At 33.2% G+C, this 18,850-nt stretch overlaps 2 protein-coding genes across 2 annotated transcripts; both read right to left on the reverse strand.

The window, feature by feature from the left end:
• Window positions 1-364: 364 nt before the first annotated feature.
• Window positions 365-2,156, reverse strand: LOC115703926 (crocetin glucosyltransferase 3). Its single transcript, XM_030631356.2, has one exon. It carries the CDS (start codon window positions 2,125-2,127, stop codon window positions 526-528), a length of 1,602 nt encoding a protein of 533 aa, XP_030487216.2. The 5' UTR covers window positions 2,128-2,156; the 3' UTR covers window positions 365-525.
• Window positions 2,157-5,966: 3,810 nt separating this feature from the next.
• Window positions 5,967-8,041, reverse strand: LOC133031753 (UDP-glycosyltransferase 92A1-like). The gene has a single exon (XM_061105388.1). The coding sequence runs from the start codon at window positions 7,596-7,598 to the stop codon at window positions 6,069-6,071; it is 1,530 nt and encodes a 509-aa protein (XP_060961371.1). The 5' UTR covers window positions 7,599-8,041; the 3' UTR covers window positions 5,967-6,068.
• Window positions 8,042-18,850: the final 10,809 nt, after the last annotated feature.

Raw genomic sequence — 18,850 nt, forward strand, 5'->3', positions numbered from 1 at the left:
ATGCTCCTGCAGTTAAAAGTTCTGCTTTCTTGTCGATTTTGGCTTTGGGTAAACATTATGAATTTATTGAGGCCTTCTCTGTTAAAGTTCATATCTCGCCCGTGGAAGTGGAAACTCTTGTCGTGTGCCATGGATTGCTTTGATCCAGAGTAGGGGATGGAGTGGTGCCAGGGCTTTTTCAGACGGCTAGGTGCTGAGAGCGATCCCCGTTCCTTTTATTGTCTGTGGCAACTATTTTCAACAGGATCCCTGGTCTCCGAATAGCCTCAACGTGGTTTCTTTCTCTGGTTGCTCATAGCATAACCGCTTAGACTATTTGTATTTTTCTGTTTGTTCGTGTTTTCTAATGAAGTTACATATTGCAAAAAAAAAAAAAAGTTTCATTGGAAAACCAGAATTTTATCATATAATCATGTTATGAAGAGTTTTCTGGTAAATACTAACCAACTAAATTTGAGCACTGGGTTTTGCCAGTTTTATTATCAAAAGACATAAAAAGAAAAGCTAATTCTCAATCGTATCAAGTTATAATATCCTTGCTCTATGTGCTAGAAAAGCAACAAAATCATCTATGGCTTTCAGAGCAGACCCTTTATGTCCCCCCTCTTCTTTTACGGCTGCTCTTATCTGCAACTTAATCTCACTGGCCCTTTTCCTCATCTCTTCTCCTTCACCATTAGACTCCATCACCAAATCAATTACCTTCTTCACTTCATCCCCAACAATGGACCCCAGAGCTCCTTTAGTCAGCTCCACACACACCCCTTTCTCCTCCACCAACATCTTCGAATTATGACTTTGCTCAGCTGCTATTGGCCACGAAATGATCGGAACCCCCTGGCTCAAGCTCTCCTGCACGGAATTCCACCCACAATGACTGAGAAACGCACCTATAGACTTATGCGCCAAAATGTCCAATTGGGGTGCCCAGTTTCGCACCAACAAGCCCAGATTCTTCCCCTTGGCTCGCTCTTCGAACCCTTCTGGCAACCATTCTTGCCTAAACTCTCCTTTCAAATCGAACCCCAATGGAGGCCTTATCACCCAAACGAAAGGCTTCAAACTCTTCTCCAGTCCGATAGCCAATTCCATCATCTGGGTTGCTCCGATTGTGTTCTGAGAACCAAAGGAGATGTAGAGAACGGATTTGGGTTCTTGTGAATCGAGCCACTCGAACAACTTCGCAACTGATATACCAACTTCTTTACTGACTCTCTGTTTGGAAAAACTCAAAGAAGAAGAAGGTGAACATGACTTGTCGTTTAACACAGCTTGGGGAAGAAGCGAACCAACACACCAAACGGTGCGTTTAACGTAATCCCGGAGGATTTGGAGTCCGAAGGTTTCGACTTCTTCGACGGTGTAACACAACCAGGCATGAGATTTCAGAGACAGCTTCAACTGGGGTTGAAAGAATCTCGACCATCGATCTGAACCGTCGGCTGCTCTCAAGAACTGATGTAACTGAGAACGGTGGAAACGGCAGCGTTTCGGGAAACCAGTGACCTCGAATTCTTCAGACTCCGTTTTCCGGTGAGGGAGTTCGAGCCAGATAGACATGTAGGCCGCAGTGCCGTAAGCGCCACAGGTCGTGAAAGTGATACTGACGGTGTCGAAGCTATTGGCAACGCCCACCGCCCACCCCATGAACACGTCGGAGATAACACAAAGCGGCGGCCTGCCATATTTACCGATGGATTCGTGGATTAATTTCCGGCAAGGAGTTTCCAGAGATAGGGAAGCGTAGAAGAGGCCGATTACCTCTGCAAGAGACAAGTTCTCGGTGGTTTCAGTGTTGGGGGGTAAGCCATGGTCGGAGGAGGTGAAAGGTAGCTCTGAGAAGTGAATACCGGAGTCTGAATTTTCATATTGGTTGGATGAGGACCGGCGGAGATAGTTGATGTTGAGCTTTGTGGAGGCGATAATGAGGGTGATGCCTGTTCTTTGGTGAATTTGTTTGGCTAAGGCTAAAAAAGGAATAAGATGGCCATGAGCCAAAAAAGGTAACATGAGAATGTAATCATCGTGTCGGGAGCTGCTAGTTCTGTTTGACATTATGAAAGAGATGAAGAAGGACAGAGAAAGAGATGGAAAGAGTGAAAAGAATTCACCGAATTCAGAATGCATGGATGGAGCATTACGCTACTTACTTAAACTTAATAGCCAAACCCAACTCCATTTAATAATAGCATTTAATTTATTATAAAAAAAAATATTTCAATTTAAGTCAATTATAAATTTAATAAAAGAAATTTAGCTTAGTATGATTAAATGTAAAATATGTGTTTTAATAAGGAAATTTGATTTTCTATACTTAAAAAACTTAATTTTTTTTTTTTAAACCAATACATTTTACACTACAAAAAAAATATGACCACTTTTCTCTAAACCCTAAAATACCCCTCTCATTATTCTCAACCATCTCTCTCTTCCTCCTTTCTCAGTCAAAGCAAACCAACCCAACCCGTAAGCCATCGCACCACCCAAAACCCACCGCACCACTCAAAAATCGACACCATCCACGGTTAACCACTGCACCCAACCACCGTAGATCGAACCCACCCACTGTTGACCGCCCCCACCCCCTCTCTCTTCCTCTCTCTCACCATGAGCCTCAAACCCACCCACCCACTGTTGACCGCCCCCACCCCCTCTCTCTTCCTCTCTCTCACCGTGAGCCTCAAACCCACCCTCCCACTGTTGACCGCCCCCACCCACGGCGCACGACAGTCCCTCTCTCTCTCTTCGTCTCTCTCTCTCTCTCGGACTAAACAGAAAAAAAAATGCATAGTGGTCCGATGGTCGGACCAGACCCCATCGGACCCATCGGACCATGGGTCCGACCATCGGACCACTGTGCATTTTTTTCGGTTTGAGGGAAACGAAGAGAGAAAGGCACAGTGGTCCGATGGGTCCGATTGGTCGGACCCCATCGGACCATATGGTCCGACCATCGGACCACTGTGTGTGCATTTTTTTCGGTTTGAGGGAAACGAAGAGAGAAAGGCACAGTGGTCCGATGGGTCCGATTGGTCGGACCCCATCGGACCACTGTGCTTTTTTTTTTTTGTTCGGTCAGAGAGAGAGAGAGAGAGAGAGAGAGAGAGAGAGAGAGAGAGAGAGAGAGAGAGAGAGAGAGAGAGAGAGAGAGAGAGAGAGAGAGAGAGAGAGAGAGAGAGAGAGAGAGAGAGAGAGAGAGGGGTATTTTTGGGGTTTTGAAAAAAGTGTCATATTTTTTGTAGTGTAAAATGTATTGGTTTAAAAAAAAAAAATTTAAGTTTTTTAAGTATAGAAAATCAAATTTCCCTTTTAATATGTCACTCAAATAAAAATAGTATACATTGATACTTTTAAGGAAATTTACATCTAAACCCCTAAAATACATCTCAATTACACAAATGACATGGCTTTTAAAATTATCAAAATTACCGTTGTAGTTGTACCGTTTTCATACTAATTAGTTTTGATTCATAAGTTGCAGAGTAACCTCACAGTACGAGGTCTAGTGTGTTTTTTGCACTCCACACACTTGGCACCTTATTATCTAATGCACTTTTTTTTTTACCTTTTGTACATATCAATTATTTTGTCCTACACACACTCACTTATTTTCTTGTTTAACTTTAAATATTTACGGCATAAATACCATATATTTTCGGTTTTATACACTTAAATACCACATGTTTTTTTTCGACGGATTAAATACCTTAAGTTACATTTCCGTCACTACTTTTCTGTTAAATCCTATTCAAACTTAGAGTATTTGCGGCATAAATACTTGATGTTTTAAATTTCATACACTTATATACCACATATTTTTTAGCGGATTAAATACCTAAAGTTACGTTTACGCTACTTTTGTAATTATTATCGATTCGTTAAATTCTATTAAAATAGACTAAGTTAACACCTGTCAACATATTAGTGGTCCACTAATATATTCTCAATAAAAAATTATTAAATAATTTTAAAATTTGTTAAACTGTAAATAAAACATAAAAAATGTATTTTTTTGCTAAGTATTATTCAATAAAAAAAGTTATTAAATAATTTTAAAGTTAAAAAAAATAATTAAATAATATTTATTTAATTAATAAAAATAAAAATAAATTGAATTTATAGTTAAATTTGTTGAAGATATTTTTGTAAATAAAATCAATTTTAGGTATAATATTGAAAAAATTTCTTATAATAGGATTTAAGAGACTTGTAGTGATGAAGGTAATGTAAATGTAACTTTAGGTATTTAATCTGTCAGAAGAAAAAACATGTGGTATATAAGAGTATGAAATTTAAAACATAAAGTATTTATCCCGCAAATACTCTAAGTTTGAATAGGATTTAACAGAAAAGTAGTGACGGAAGTAACCGAAATGTAACTTAAGGTATTTAATCCGTCGAAAGAAAGACATGTAATATCTATGTGTATAAAACCGAAAACGTATGGTATTTATGCCGCAAATATCCTTATTTTAACTCTTCCAACAATATCTTTATAACTTAGCTATAATAAATTTGCACAAACTCTAATAAAATGCATCATGTAGCTATGGAGAGAGAAAGCTAAATTTTATGAGCATTGCTATAAGGCACTAGTGGTGCTTAGCACTTTCTCAACATGTCGCGTTGCGATTGGCTAGCGATACTCCCTAAAAGTTATTATATTAAATTATATGGGAGTCGATACTTAGTTGGACCAATAGTGATATTGACACATAGGAGGGTGTTTGGCACTACTGGTGCCCTTTATCATTTCTCAAATTTTATTTATTCATTTTATTACTACTTTATTTAAGTTTATTAATTTTTAATAATTATATATAATGTACAATATAATATTTTTATTAATATATATATTATTAATGTATTAAAAATATATTATTTTAATGATGTATATAAAAATATGAAGAAGTTAATGTATGGTGTAATGTAAAAGTGTAAGGTAAAATAAAAAAGATAAAAGTAAAATTTTAGTGAGTTATTTTAAAGAGTAGAGTAGAAAAGTTGATTTTTTTTTTTTTTTTTTTGAGTGTAGCGTAATGATATTTTACAATCATTTAATAGCTTAATAGCTTAATAGCTTCAAGGTCCTAGGTTCGAACCCATGACCTCTTGGCTTTGATTCTTTTCTCGTAAACAAGGATGCTTCTCTCTGACTCAAATAAAACAATAATTATTAAAATATTATTTAAAACTTCATATTGTATGTACTAGACTCCACTTTGTTATTCTGTACCCAAGAGTCTCATCACTCTTAAATCATTAATGAAAGGACAATAAATTGTCCTTACAAGACAAAACCACCATCGTAGCTCACTTCGTCCTAATCACAAAGATAATAATTACCAACTAGTAGTTAATGCAGTTGGGATTTCCTAACTGTCTGGGGCTATATATGATAGTCTTAGAACTTGTTTAGGGGTGATCAAGTCTTTAAAACACATATTAGATTGACATAATAATTCTCTAGTTTTTTGAGTGAAAATTGAGGGATGTAAAAAGCTTTTTCTTGTGTTTGATTGGATAGGCTCAAGTAAGATTATGTGTAACTTGTGTGAATCACCGTTAGAGTGAGTTTGTGAGAGCTTGATTTGAGTGGTAATCATCATCATTGCCAATTATTAATAAAGCCATAGAGTTGCTTCAAATCCAGGGATTAGATCCAAGTTTTATCTAAAATTTGTGATTGAACCTTGTTAAACTCTTATTGATTTCTTAATCTGTTATTTTATTGTTTTAGTTTATAGTATCTTGATTAATCTTGTGTTCTTATAGGTGCTTGTTTGCACCACATCCTATTGCAGAATTATTTTTTTATATATACTAATATTAATATGTATTACAGAATAAATAAAACCTATTAGTGTCAATATAAAATGCATGTTGTTGGGTACAAACCTCAGGAAGCCAGGTAATATATTCTAGTTATACATGGACATTATATGATTTGTTTTTGAAATAAGTAGTAAAGCACACAAACTCAAATTTCCCTGTCTATATATTTCTCGAGCAAAAATTAACAGTACATTGTTTAATCAAATTATCATATGATATGATTCATATCCAAATTAATTCTTGACATTTTCTTGTCTATTTTTTACAATAGAAGCAACAAAAGCATCAATGGCTTTAAGAGAAGAAGACCCTTTACTTTCTCCCTCTTCTTTCAAGGCTTCTCGTATCTGCAACTTAATCTCATTAGCCTTTTTCTTCAACTCTTCTCCTTGACCATCGCTCGCCATCACCAAATCAATCACCTTCTTCACTTCATCCCCAGCAATGGTTCCCGAAGGTCCTCGACTCAGCTCCACACTCACACCCATCTCCTCCACCAACATCTTTGAATTGTAATTTTGTTCCCCCGCCAATGGCCACCCAATGATCGGGACCCCCTGGCTCAAGCTCTCCATCACCGAATTCCACCCACAATGACTCAGAAACGCACCTGTAGACTTATGCCCTAAAATGTCCAACTGGGGCGCCCATTTCCGAACTAACAACCCACGATTCTTCTCCTTGGCTCGCTCTTCGAACCCTTCTGGCAACCACTCTGGATTAAACTCTCCTTTCAAATCGAAACCCTCCGGAGGCCTTATGACCCAAACGAAAGGCTTCTCACTTTTTTCCAGCCCGATTGCCAATTCCATCATCTGGGTTGCTCCGATCGTATTCTGGGAACCAAACGCAATGTACAGAACGGACTTGGGTTCTTGTGAATCGAGCCACTCGAACAACTTGTCGGCCGACATACTCTCTTTGGAAAAACTGAAAGAAGAAGGAGAAGAAGGTGAAAACGACTTGTCGTTTATTAGAGCTTTGGGGAGAAGCGGACAGACACACCAAACGGGGCGTTTACTGTAATCCCGGAGGATTTGCAGTCCGAGCGGTTCGATTTCTTCGACGGTGTTACACAACAGGGCGTGCGATTTGAGACTAAGCCTCAACTGGGTTTGGAAGAATTTTGACCATGAATCTGAACCGTCGGCTGCTCTCAAGAAATAATGTAACTGAGAACGGTGGAACCGACACCGTTTAGGGAACCCAGTGACCTCGAATTCTTCAGACTCTGTTTTCCGGTGAGGGAGTTCGTTCCAGATAGAAATGAAGGCTGCAGAGCCGTAAGCGCCAGAAGTAAGGAAAGTGACATTGACGGTGTCGTAGCTACGTGCCACGTCGACGGCCCACCCAAAAAACATGTCGGAGATAATACAAAGTGGAGGGCGTCCATGTTTACCGATACATTCGCGGATGAAGTTACGGAAAGGAGTTTCCATAGATGTTGAAGCGTGTAAGAAGTCGATTAGTTGGGCACGAGACAAATTCTCAGTGGTTCCAGTGTTGTCGGGCAAGCCGTGGTTGGAACTGGAGAAGGGTAGCTCGACGAAATGGATTCCGGAGTTTGAGTGTTCGTGATCATCTTCGCTGGAGGTAGATCGCCGGAGATGATGGAGGGTGAGCTTGGTGGTAGCGATGATGAGTGTGAAGCCTGTCCTTCGGTGAATTTGGTTGGCCAAGGCTAAGAAAGGAATGAGATGGCCGTGAGCCATGAAGGGGAACACGACGATGTAGTGTTGATCAGGGTTAAGCTGAGAATCCATTTCTGTTATTGGATCTGGCTATTACGTTCGTACTACATAAATAGGAACATGAGTTACATGATTGATTTGGATGAACATTTTATATAGACTTGGTTAATAAATGTCTACCTGCAGATTTAGGTATCGTACTTAATTACATAGGAAATCTAAAATTAGTCTTCAGTTTCTGCCACCAGACAGACTTGGTTCGGCATGATTTAAGCACTGGTATTGTCTACCACCTTCTCGTTAGTCACTGGTGCCCCATAACATTTATCTTTTCCTATTTATTACTCCCATTTCCCTTCATTAATTCCACATACTCTTTGTTACCTTGCATTTACTCTTTTCTCTCATTTTTCTCTTCTGATGATTCCCCCAATACTGCAGATTCAATCCCTCTTCACATTAATTACTCTCCCTAATTTGCATTTAATTTTAATTGCGCACTTATTGTCACATTTAATTTGAATTCAACGAACCTATGGTGGATACTTAATTCAAGAGCATTGCTATTAGGCACCAGTGGCGCCTAGCACCTTTGCGACATGTCGCGTTGCGATTGGCTAGCGATACTCCCTAAAAATTATTATATTAAATTATATGGGACCCGATACTTAGTTGTACCAATAGCGATATTGACACATAGGAAGGTGCTAGGCACCACTGGTGCCCTTTAGCATTTCTCTTAATTCAACGATACCCCATAATGTTCTTTCTTGGCTTTTGAGTTTGAGGTACTGAATTAAAATCATTATCATTTTAGAGCTGGTATTATTTTTAGTGAAAATTACACCTAATATGAAATTTTAAAATATTTTTACATAAATATGGTAATTTTGAGTTTGGCTATTTTGTATGGCATTTTTTTATTTTCAAACTTATATATGGTATATACTATGCCATATTTATGTTATTATTAGTTTTGAATACCATATTTAATATTTTTGTATTTTTTCTAAGTCAAACCTTAATTTTTTTAAAGTTGTTTATCTCTCAGGTGTTGCCTCTCTCTTTTCTTCTCTTTCTCTAGTGGCCGATTCTTGCTCCGATTGTTGTTAGCTCCGGTAGTTGAAGATAGCTCCAGCGATCGATAGATTCTCGCCCAACCGCTATTAGCTCCAGTGAATGCTTGTATCTCGTCTAGACATTTTCCAATTGGTAACATCGAATTTGTCATCGGAACTGTCGAAAGATCTATGGTCAAGGTTGCCGAAGTCGTGGAAGGAGCAGTCAGATTTGTTCTCCTACTCCAAACCAATATAGGAGAAAAGGTTCTTCTTTTTGAAAGAACTAGGAGAAAAAAAGGAAAAAAAAAATTCCTTAATGTTTACAATGTAAAAATTAACTTGGTCGTGAGTATGATTGTGGTTTATCTTTGGTGTTCTAATTATTTGATTTTACAGGTTTTACTTTTATTTATATAGAAGATGAGAGTATGATTGTGGTTTATCTTTAGTGTTCTAATTATTTGATTTTACAGGTTTTACTTTTATTTATATAGAAGATGAGAAATATGTTGATTATGCTAAAGTCTTGACAAAAGATAATTTGGTAGAAAATAACTGCCTTTGGAATGGACTAAGGTAATAAGTTAATTATCTTTAATAGTTTGGTTTGAAAAATTCAATAGTTAGAGCACGTGGCTGCCATTAACAAACTAAAAAACATGAGGTTTGAATTCCTCCTAGGCATCAACATAGTAATGCTATGATTTTTTGGTTCCCAAATAATGTAGGGCCATTTATTTTTCTTTTCACCAAGCAATGAAAAAGAATGGTGTCTGATGAAAAAACAAAATTCATGAGAGATTTGATTTTATTTTATTTTTATAGATTTTTCACAGCTTCGAAACTGGTTTTACAATATTCATAGATCTAAAATTAGTTTCACAGTTTTTGAGGGTACTATAATGGGATTGGTCTATTTTATGATATTACTTTTATTTTAATTTTGTTTTTATTATTTTTTTTCTAGGTTCGAAAATAGTTTTTACACTTGTATTTTGTTTCTGGATTATCATTGTACATTGTGTGTTGTTTTGATTATATCTGTTAGTATTTTTTTTGGTTGACCGATAAAACTGGTTTCAGTTATATTCATTGTTTATCATTTATGTGTTATTATGATTTTGTTATGATTTTTCATAAGATCAAAACTAGTTTCACAGGATTCATAAGTTCTTCACAGGTTTTGAGGGTTCTGTAATGGGAATTCTCCATTTTATGATGTTATTGTATTGTATGATGTTATTTTTTATGATGTTGATGAAACTGGTTTTTTTACTGCTTTTAATGAAATAAGATATAATATGGCATAAATACACAAAAAAAAAAAAAAAAAAAAAAACCGGTTTTTTCTACTGAAAAAACACAATACAAAATTATAAAACCAGTTTCATCAATATTAAAAAAAAAACTAATTATTTCATTAAAAGAGACAAAAAAAAAATAGTTTCATCAATAACATAATAAAAAATACACAATGCCTAATAACTAAATTTTTACAAACGATACTAAATTTAAAGACCAGTTTCGAACATATAAATTTCATATCAATACCTCATAACCAAACTTCTAACTTCATTCTTTATTCTGGCATTTGATTTTTTATTTGTTTGCTCAAAAATTAGAGTTGATTTAAACATACAATATGCAACAAATATAACAAAGAGAATCAGAAATTAAAATCAAAGAGAAACAAAGAAAATTAAAGAGACAAAAATACAATAAAAACCATAAAAGAATAACAAAAAAAATAGTGGAATGTGAAAAACCAGTTAGTAGAACAACCAAAATAAAAAGAGAAATTTGCGGCCAAACCCCCTTATGTTTTGATTGTTACACACTTAACCCCCTTATCTTTATTTTTGGTGGAAAAACCCCTTTAGTATTATTCTGTTTGCAACTCTAATACATCTGTTAAATACTAACTAGAATTGCCACTGTGTACACATATGTACACGTGGTATAATTTTATTGACCCAAATCATTTTAATAATTTTAATATTATAAAATAATTTAAAAATAATAGATAAATAAATAAATATTTTTTATTTTTAAGAATCAGATTTTTATTTGCACAAATTCATCATAATTTTTTTTTAGGAAAAAAAAACTTTATTTATGGCTTTTAAAAAAAAACTACTGTACTGCTTTTTATTATTATTTTTTTCTCCATCAATATGCTACCTCCATCCCCCCAACATCACCCCTCTTCTTCTTCTCCCATCAATCATCACCATCATTAGCAGTACTACCTCCATCACCCCACCATCACTACTTTACCGCTGCTACTAACATAACCGCTACCATTATCCACCATTACTACTGCCATAACATCAAAGAACCATTACCACCACACCACAGAATACCATTCTACCACCATATCATCAAAATTAATAAATAAAAAAAAAACCACACAATTTCAGATCTGAATCAAGAACCAAAAAAATCAAAATCTCAAAACAAAAAGGTCAGCCGAAACCTCAAATCTCAAAAACCCCCAAATCCCCTTTCCTCTCTCGCGAATCTCTTTTAGTGTCTGGGTTTAAGGTTGTGAAGATGGAGTTTCTTCAGGTATTACATATAGGTCTGGTTTTCATGGCAACATGAAGAGAGAGTGAAGATGGGGGATTAGGGGCGGCGTGAAGGAGAGAGAGTGAGGAAGATCGGGCTCTTGGCTGGACGACGGCGGGTTTGTCGCCAGTGATTGGAGGCGGCGGCGTCAACCTTCTGTTCAGAGAGAAAGTGAAGAGCAAGAGAGAGAGAGAGAAGGGCGTAGTCGTAGATGAGGATTTGGGATTTGAAATTAAAGTTTTATTTATTTTCATTTATTTATTAATACAAAAGTAAAAATCTGATTATTAAAAAGAAAAAAATATTTATTTATTATTTTTTAAATTATTTTATAATATTAAAATTATTAAAATGATTTGGGCCAATAAAATTATGCCACGTGTACATATGTGTACACAGTGGCAATTCTAGTTGGCATTTAACAGCCAAGTTTAACAGGTGTATTAGATTTGCAAACAGAATAATACTAAAAGGGGTTTTGCCACCAAAAATAAAGATGAGGGGGTTAAGTGTGTAACAATCAAAACATAAAGGGGGTTTAGCCGCAAATTTCTCAAATAAAAACAAACAATTAAAAACCAGTTTCTTAAAATAATCAAATAAAAAATTGAAACTTAAAACTCAATTATGAACAACAGTAAAAAAAACCAGTATGAAAACTAGTTACTTAAAAAAAACCAATTATGAAAATAATAAAATAATATGTGTGTCAGAAACTGATTATTTAAAATAAAATAAAAATTGTTGTTCAAATATTATATAATAATAAAACTGGTTTTATACAAACTAAAAAATATACAATAATATCATAAAAATGGAGCAATCCCATTACATAACAGTTAAATCTTTGACACCAGTTTCGACCTGTGAAACCAGTTTTGACGCTATAAAAAATCATAACAAAATATAAATATTAATAATGAAGTTAACTGAAACCAGTTTAATCAAACAATCAAATAAAAAAACACACACACAAATACAAAAAAAAAAAAAAAATACTAATCACAAATATAATCAAAACAATACACAATGCATACCAATAATTTAAAAACAAAATATCAGTGTAAGTTTCGAACCTAAAAACAAAATAATAAAAAGGTAACTTAAAATAAAAATTTTGTAATAACTTAAAGAAACTATTTTTTCAATTCTTTTAATGAAATTATTAGTTTCTTTCCATGTTGATGAAACTGATTTTTAAAGTTTGTATTATTTTTAGATTATAATTTTTTATATTGTTTTTTTTTTAGGATGATGTTGATGAAACTGGTTTTTTTTTTCTGCTGATTTTAATGAAATAATTAGTTTTTAACAAAAAACAAACAGTAGTTTAAATAAAAAAAACAAGTTTAAAATTTGTTAAAAAAAATAATATCTATAGTTGAGATCATTTTTTATTTACTTTATTGTTTTTATTTTTTTAAAAAATAAAAAGAAGCACAAATTTAAAATTTTTTATGGCTTTCCTCATGACTTTTTCCCATATTTGTAAGTTTTTTTAAAAAATGTTATATTTAGTTTAATTAAATTTTTATGCCAAATATATCAAAACTTATCCTTATTTTCCCATATTTTTGTAAATAGCCCTTATTTTTATTTTGAGTAATTTGCGGCAAAAATACCTAAGTTTTATCCCGAGTAGCAGATAAATACCTAAGTCGTATTTTTGGCGGTAAAAATACCTTCCGTCACACTTCTGGAACTTCCGTAGGTACCTCTCCGTTTTCTTCCAAGTAAGTGTCCACGTGTCATCTTTTTATTAGTCCACATCATTAATTTTTATTTTTCATTTTAAAATTCATTAAAACTTATTTAAAAATCATTTAAAAATTAAAAAAAAAATATATTTAAAATGTATAAAAAAATAAAAATAAAAATGTATTCTGAAACCTAAATAATTAATTTTTTTTCTTTCATTTTTTTAAATGAATTTTTCTTTTATTTCTTGTTCCATTCTTTTCTCTTTGAGTTAAAAATGAATTCCAACATAAATTAAATTCAGATTTTGAAACAAAATTAAAATCAAAAGTCTGAAGCAAACTTAGATTTTGAATAAACAAAATAAAAAAAAAAATTAAAAAAAAAAAAAAAAAAAACCCAAATCCCAATCTTCAATTATCCATCAACAATACAAAATTTATTTAATACCCTAAAACAAATCTAGAACTTTCCAATAACAGAAACAAACCCATAAACAAACCCTAAAACAAATCCAGGACTTTACAGGATCCTAAATCAAAATATATTACAAACAACATACAAATGCAACACCCGAAACTAAAATCCAGGTGAAGACTTGTAAACAAACCTAGAATTAAAAACTCAAACCCAGAAATAGAACAAAGACCACAAATTCAAATGCCCAAATTCAAGCTCAGACCTGTAAACATGGAGGGGGCTGTTCGCAGGTGGACGCCGATGAGGGTGTTGTTCGTAGGTCGACGTCGATGAGGGTGCTGTTCACAGGTCAACGCCGATGAGGGTGATGTTCACAGGTCTGACTTTGATCCCGTGGTCACTCACCGGTAGATCTCGAGTGATGAGAGATTTGGGGTTTTTTAATTTTTTACAATTTGGATACAAAGAGAAAAAGGAAGAAAAAGAGGTTGAGATGTGGTGAAATAAGGTTGTTGATGGTGAGGAGGAAGAAGACGATGACGATGGGGGTTGTTCGCAGGTACTCGACGCCGACGAGGGTGAAGAGGGATGACCCCTGGTTCGCATCTTTTGTTCCTAGAAGACAATGAGGGAGAAGAAACCCCTGAATCGGAGAAGAGAAGGTGGAGAAGAACAAGATTTAAGTTTTGTAGGATTTTTAATATTAATCTTTTTTTTTTTGAAGTGAAGAAGCTCTTTCTCTCTGTAACTGCCGATAGAGGAAAAGAGGATTTTTAATATTAATCAAATTTTAGGTTTATGTGTTTTTTAATTTTGTAATTTTTTTAATTTAAAAAATAAGTTTTTTTTTTATTTTTTATACATTTTAAATATATTATTTTAATTTTAAAATGAAAAATAAAAATTTATGATGTGGACTAATAATAGGGTGACACCTGGACACTTACTTGGCAGAAAACGGAGAGGTACCTACGGAAGTTCCAGAAGTGTGACGGAAGGTATTTTTACCGCCAAAAATACGACTTAGGTATTTATCTGCTACTCAGGATAAAACTCAGGTATTTTTGCCGCAAATTACTCTTTTATTTTTAAAAAAGTACTTTTAGAAATGAAAATAAAAATTAATTTTTGAAGTTTTCAAAAGACAAGTCGCATTTAGTTAGTGTTTTCTAAGAACAATATTAACCAAAATTGAAGTGCATGTTTGACATCATAACTAAACAATTGTTTTTTGTTTTTAAAAACAGAAATTTTTTTTTTGAAAATAATTTGACTTGTTTGGCCTTTTTTTTAAACAGTTTTCAGAAAATAAAGTTACAAAAAATAAGAATTTTAAAAACAACAAAATGTTATTTTCTGTTTTAAAAACCAATTCACTTTTGGTCAATATTGTTTTTAAAAAACACTAACCAAACGTAACTTGTGTTTTAAAAATTTCAAAAATAATTTTTTGTTCTTATTTCTAAAAATAATTTTTTGAAAACTAAAAACAAAAAACAATACCAAACATGCTCGAATTGTTTTTTTAAAACAGAAAACAACATTATGTTGTTTTCAAAATTCTTGTTTTTTGTAACTTTATTTTTTTGAAAAAGTTTTCACAAAACAAGGCCAAGCATGCCTAACTGTTTTTCATAAAAATAATTTTCTATTTTTAAAACAAAAAATAGTTTTTTAGTTATAATGTCAAACATGCACTTAGTGACCTTCAGCCTAGTCCGAGGGAGATATGAGCAGATAGACTGTAATATCCCGAAAAATAAAATGATATTTAATTAGACATATTTTATTAAATATGTAATTGTTTTGGTAATGAAGTAAGATTATGATCTTACTTGGATCAATTAATGAAAATCTATTAAATGATTATATAAAGCGTAATTTATTAATTACGGAGTTTTATATTAAGATATGTGGGTATCGTGGATACCATTTTTTAAATAAAAATATTTTTTCGAGCCCGGTGACTGTGGAAACTTGACGATGTGGTCAAAAATATCACGACATTAATGGATGGATTATTATGAGGGTATTCCGGACTAGTTTAGAATTTTAGAATGTCAGTTTGATGGATTAGTAAAATTACCATAATGCCCCTAGGTTATTTTTAAAGCTATTAAGTTATGCTTTGAGGGGTGGATTAGTCTTTTCGCAAATTATGTTTTTGTCCCTTTTTAATGTTGTGGGCTGATTATAAAAATTGAAAAAAAAAAAAAGAAAAAAAGAAAAAGAAAATAGATGTTGTTAGGGAAATATTAATTTAAGAATAAAATAATAAACAAATAATAATTATCCAAATTATATATCAAAAATATCTCAAAATAAGCTTTTTAAATTTTCTACAAAAATATCTAGGTTATTTAAATATTTCAAATACTAGTCATAAATTTCTAATAAATAAAATGATATAAAATATCATTTTTCTAACTTATAATTTATAAACAATTAAATATTTCACAAAATAACCAATTTATGAATTTGAAAATATAATGGTTAGAATGTCTATAAAAATATCTAGGTTACTTTCAAAATTTATAATTATTTAATATATCCTATAAGATAATTTTAATATAGTACCTCAAATTAAGAAGATAATGCTATCTTTAATTTTAATTAAAAATTAAATTTTTTGAAATTGGTTAACAAATCACCCAAAAATCGGATTTTAGGTGCATGATGCACATACTGTCCAAGAAGGTTGCGTGCAGCCTAGGTGCGCACGCGGAATTGGGATATATAGCCTGAGATGTGCGGTAAACCCTGACGCTTGCAGGATGTCTCTCGACGTGGATGCATGGTCCTGGGCGAGCTGATCGTGCGTGACTGAGGTTTCAGACAATTTTTTTCTAAAGCACGTGCGCGGACATCACCTTGTCCGAGACACTGCTCGCATGGTGCTCGAGTGCTTGACACTCAATGCACCAAAAATTTCAAACCAGCATAACTCTCTCATTTTTTATTAGAATTGAGTTCTGTAAAAACGAAAGTTGCTTAATTTTTCAAAAGGAATTCAAATAAATTATTTTCATGTAAAAATTTTGTAAATCACATACATTCATCAAATAACAAAACCATATTACATGAATGTAAATCATTACCATGGCTCTGAGGCCAGTTGTTGGGAATATTTTACCAGGATCTAGATTTACTAACAAGTATATTGAATTAACATCCTAAATATGAATATCTATAAAACAATGAAATTAAACACATAAGAGTTTAGATAACCTTACATTGATTGCACCAGAATAATATGACTCCTTCTGCTCAGATCTCTAACCCTTGTTCCTTTCTGTCGCAGAGTATTATTAAGATCTGAGCTTGGATCTCTTTTTCTCCTTCGGGTTTGGTTACTGTTATACCCAAAATTCAGCTGTACATCAGAGAGTGACACGTGTCAATCAAGTGGAATATGAACCACGAAATACGTTAATGACAAGGAGGGCATGCAAAGCTTTTCGAAATCAAAGTGGTTTTTTCGCAAGAAGAAGCTCAAAATTTTTTGAAATAGCAGAAATAGTGGAAAAATGGTTCTTTTTAAATTTTATACCTTAAGATTAATTACCATTAGATTAAAAGAACAAAGATCCAAAAGATAGGAACCAGAGAGAAATGGAAAAAAATGGGTCATTAAATGCTAATGATGTGCCTCAAAACCATGAACCGCCAAATTCAAAAGCATGCAATTTTTCAAATTGGGTTAAGACAAATATACCCTTTGTAATCATTTAAAAAGTACTTTTATTAAAAAAAAACTTTTTAAGGGGCAATTGTTATACCCGAAATTTGGCTATACTTCGAAGAGTGACACGTGTCAATCAAGTGGAATATGAACCACCAGATATAATAATGATTATATCATTTAATGTAAAATGGAATAACTCATTAAATATAGAATTAATAGAGTATATTCATAACTTGCTGAATGTATAGTCTTAGGCGAGACAAGGATACACAAACTATCAATTCATGTATTGATGAGAGACCATCTTACCTCGGAAGGCCTAATCCCAAGGAAACTACGGATAATGTATAACGAGACATACACCTCGCTACATATAATTAAATATTGATGAGACGAATCAGCTCTTGAAACACTTAGCGTATTTTTCACATTAAAATAAGGGTAACAACTTGGAAACATGTAGGACATGATTGTCCAGCCTGCGAGGCTTTATGGTCAAAGAGTAGTTCTTAAGTTTACTCAGTACACTGGAGCTCATGCCATTGCTAGAAGGCATATGAATAAACAAGGTCATTTTTTGTCATCTATATGCAAAGCGAGATACCATTATCCCATGTCAATATCAATCGCTTTGAAGATAAGATTGATAAGTGGTTATGCGATTTTTTAGTATTATCTACACGTGTATAAATGAAACGTGATCAAAGCCCACGTTTCATGAAACGGTTATGTAATTCAAATTTAAATATAAATAAATGCCAACCTATATTCCTATAAATAGGGCAGATTCTACAGAAAAAGGGACAGAAAATCTTTGAGAGAAAAAGATTACTAATTGTAATATTGTATTAAATATCTAAAACTATCTTGAATAAGATAGACTCGTGGAGTATGCAGAGTTAACTACAAAACCATATTAATTACTTGGTGTCATTATTATAATATATATCTGTATTTAATTTATTACGAAAAAGGCTCATTATTCGTTAACGAAAATGAGCATTAACAGCTACCACCGTCTTCCGCACTATGATTGAGTACTTGACTTGCTATGTGTGGGCATGACACTCTATCACTATGGGCGGAATAGGTGAAGAACAATTAAGGAGGATTCGAATCACTATAGAATGTGTCTCTCACCTACTAGTTGTCAGAGAATCAAAACTAAGTTTGATTTGGTTGAAGTCAATAGTTGGATGAGATGAGAGCATCATGTTCCTTTTATAATGTTTCAACTAGGGCATAGGTTTGAATTATATGGATTAAAAAATAATAAAATATTGGGCAAAAATCACCACTAATGGCTGGCCATTTAAGAGACCATTCTCTAGTTACAATATTGTCACTTTATTTCAACCACTTATTCTTCTTTCAATAATACCATATTTTCAATTTCAATCCTATTAATGTCAAAAACTATTTATTTAATAATTATAATTAATTATCAAATAAAATTGCCGCTTATATTATTTATTAAATAGACCATACAAAGTCTCTTAATTAATAAATAGACTCCAAAATCTTTTTTCTTCACAACTAAGCCCTTGCTTAGTGAAAATTTATAAATAAGACATAGTCTAATTTAGAATTATAATTGATTAATTAAATCCAATTAACTGAGTCTGCAAGCAGTACTATCTCAACTAGTGAGGGGACCATGTGCCTATATAACCGAGCTTCCAACAAGTAGATCCAGAATTTACAAAGTAAATTCTTTAACTTATTAATTCCGCCTTGCGCCACTATAGATTTGGAATTGCATTCTCAATTATATAGAACGCTCTATGTGTACGAAGATATAGATATGTTATGATTATCCATTATTACAATCCTAATAGTCAAACATCCTCTATAGATGATCTACACTGAATAGGGATAAATTTACCGTTCTA

This window comes from Cannabis sativa, chromosome X (assembly GCF_029168945.1).
Source record: "Cannabis sativa cultivar Pink pepper isolate KNU-18-1 chromosome X, ASM2916894v1, whole genome shotgun sequence".
Classification (NCBI taxonomy): Eukaryota; Viridiplantae; Streptophyta; class Magnoliopsida; order Rosales; family Cannabaceae; genus Cannabis; species Cannabis sativa.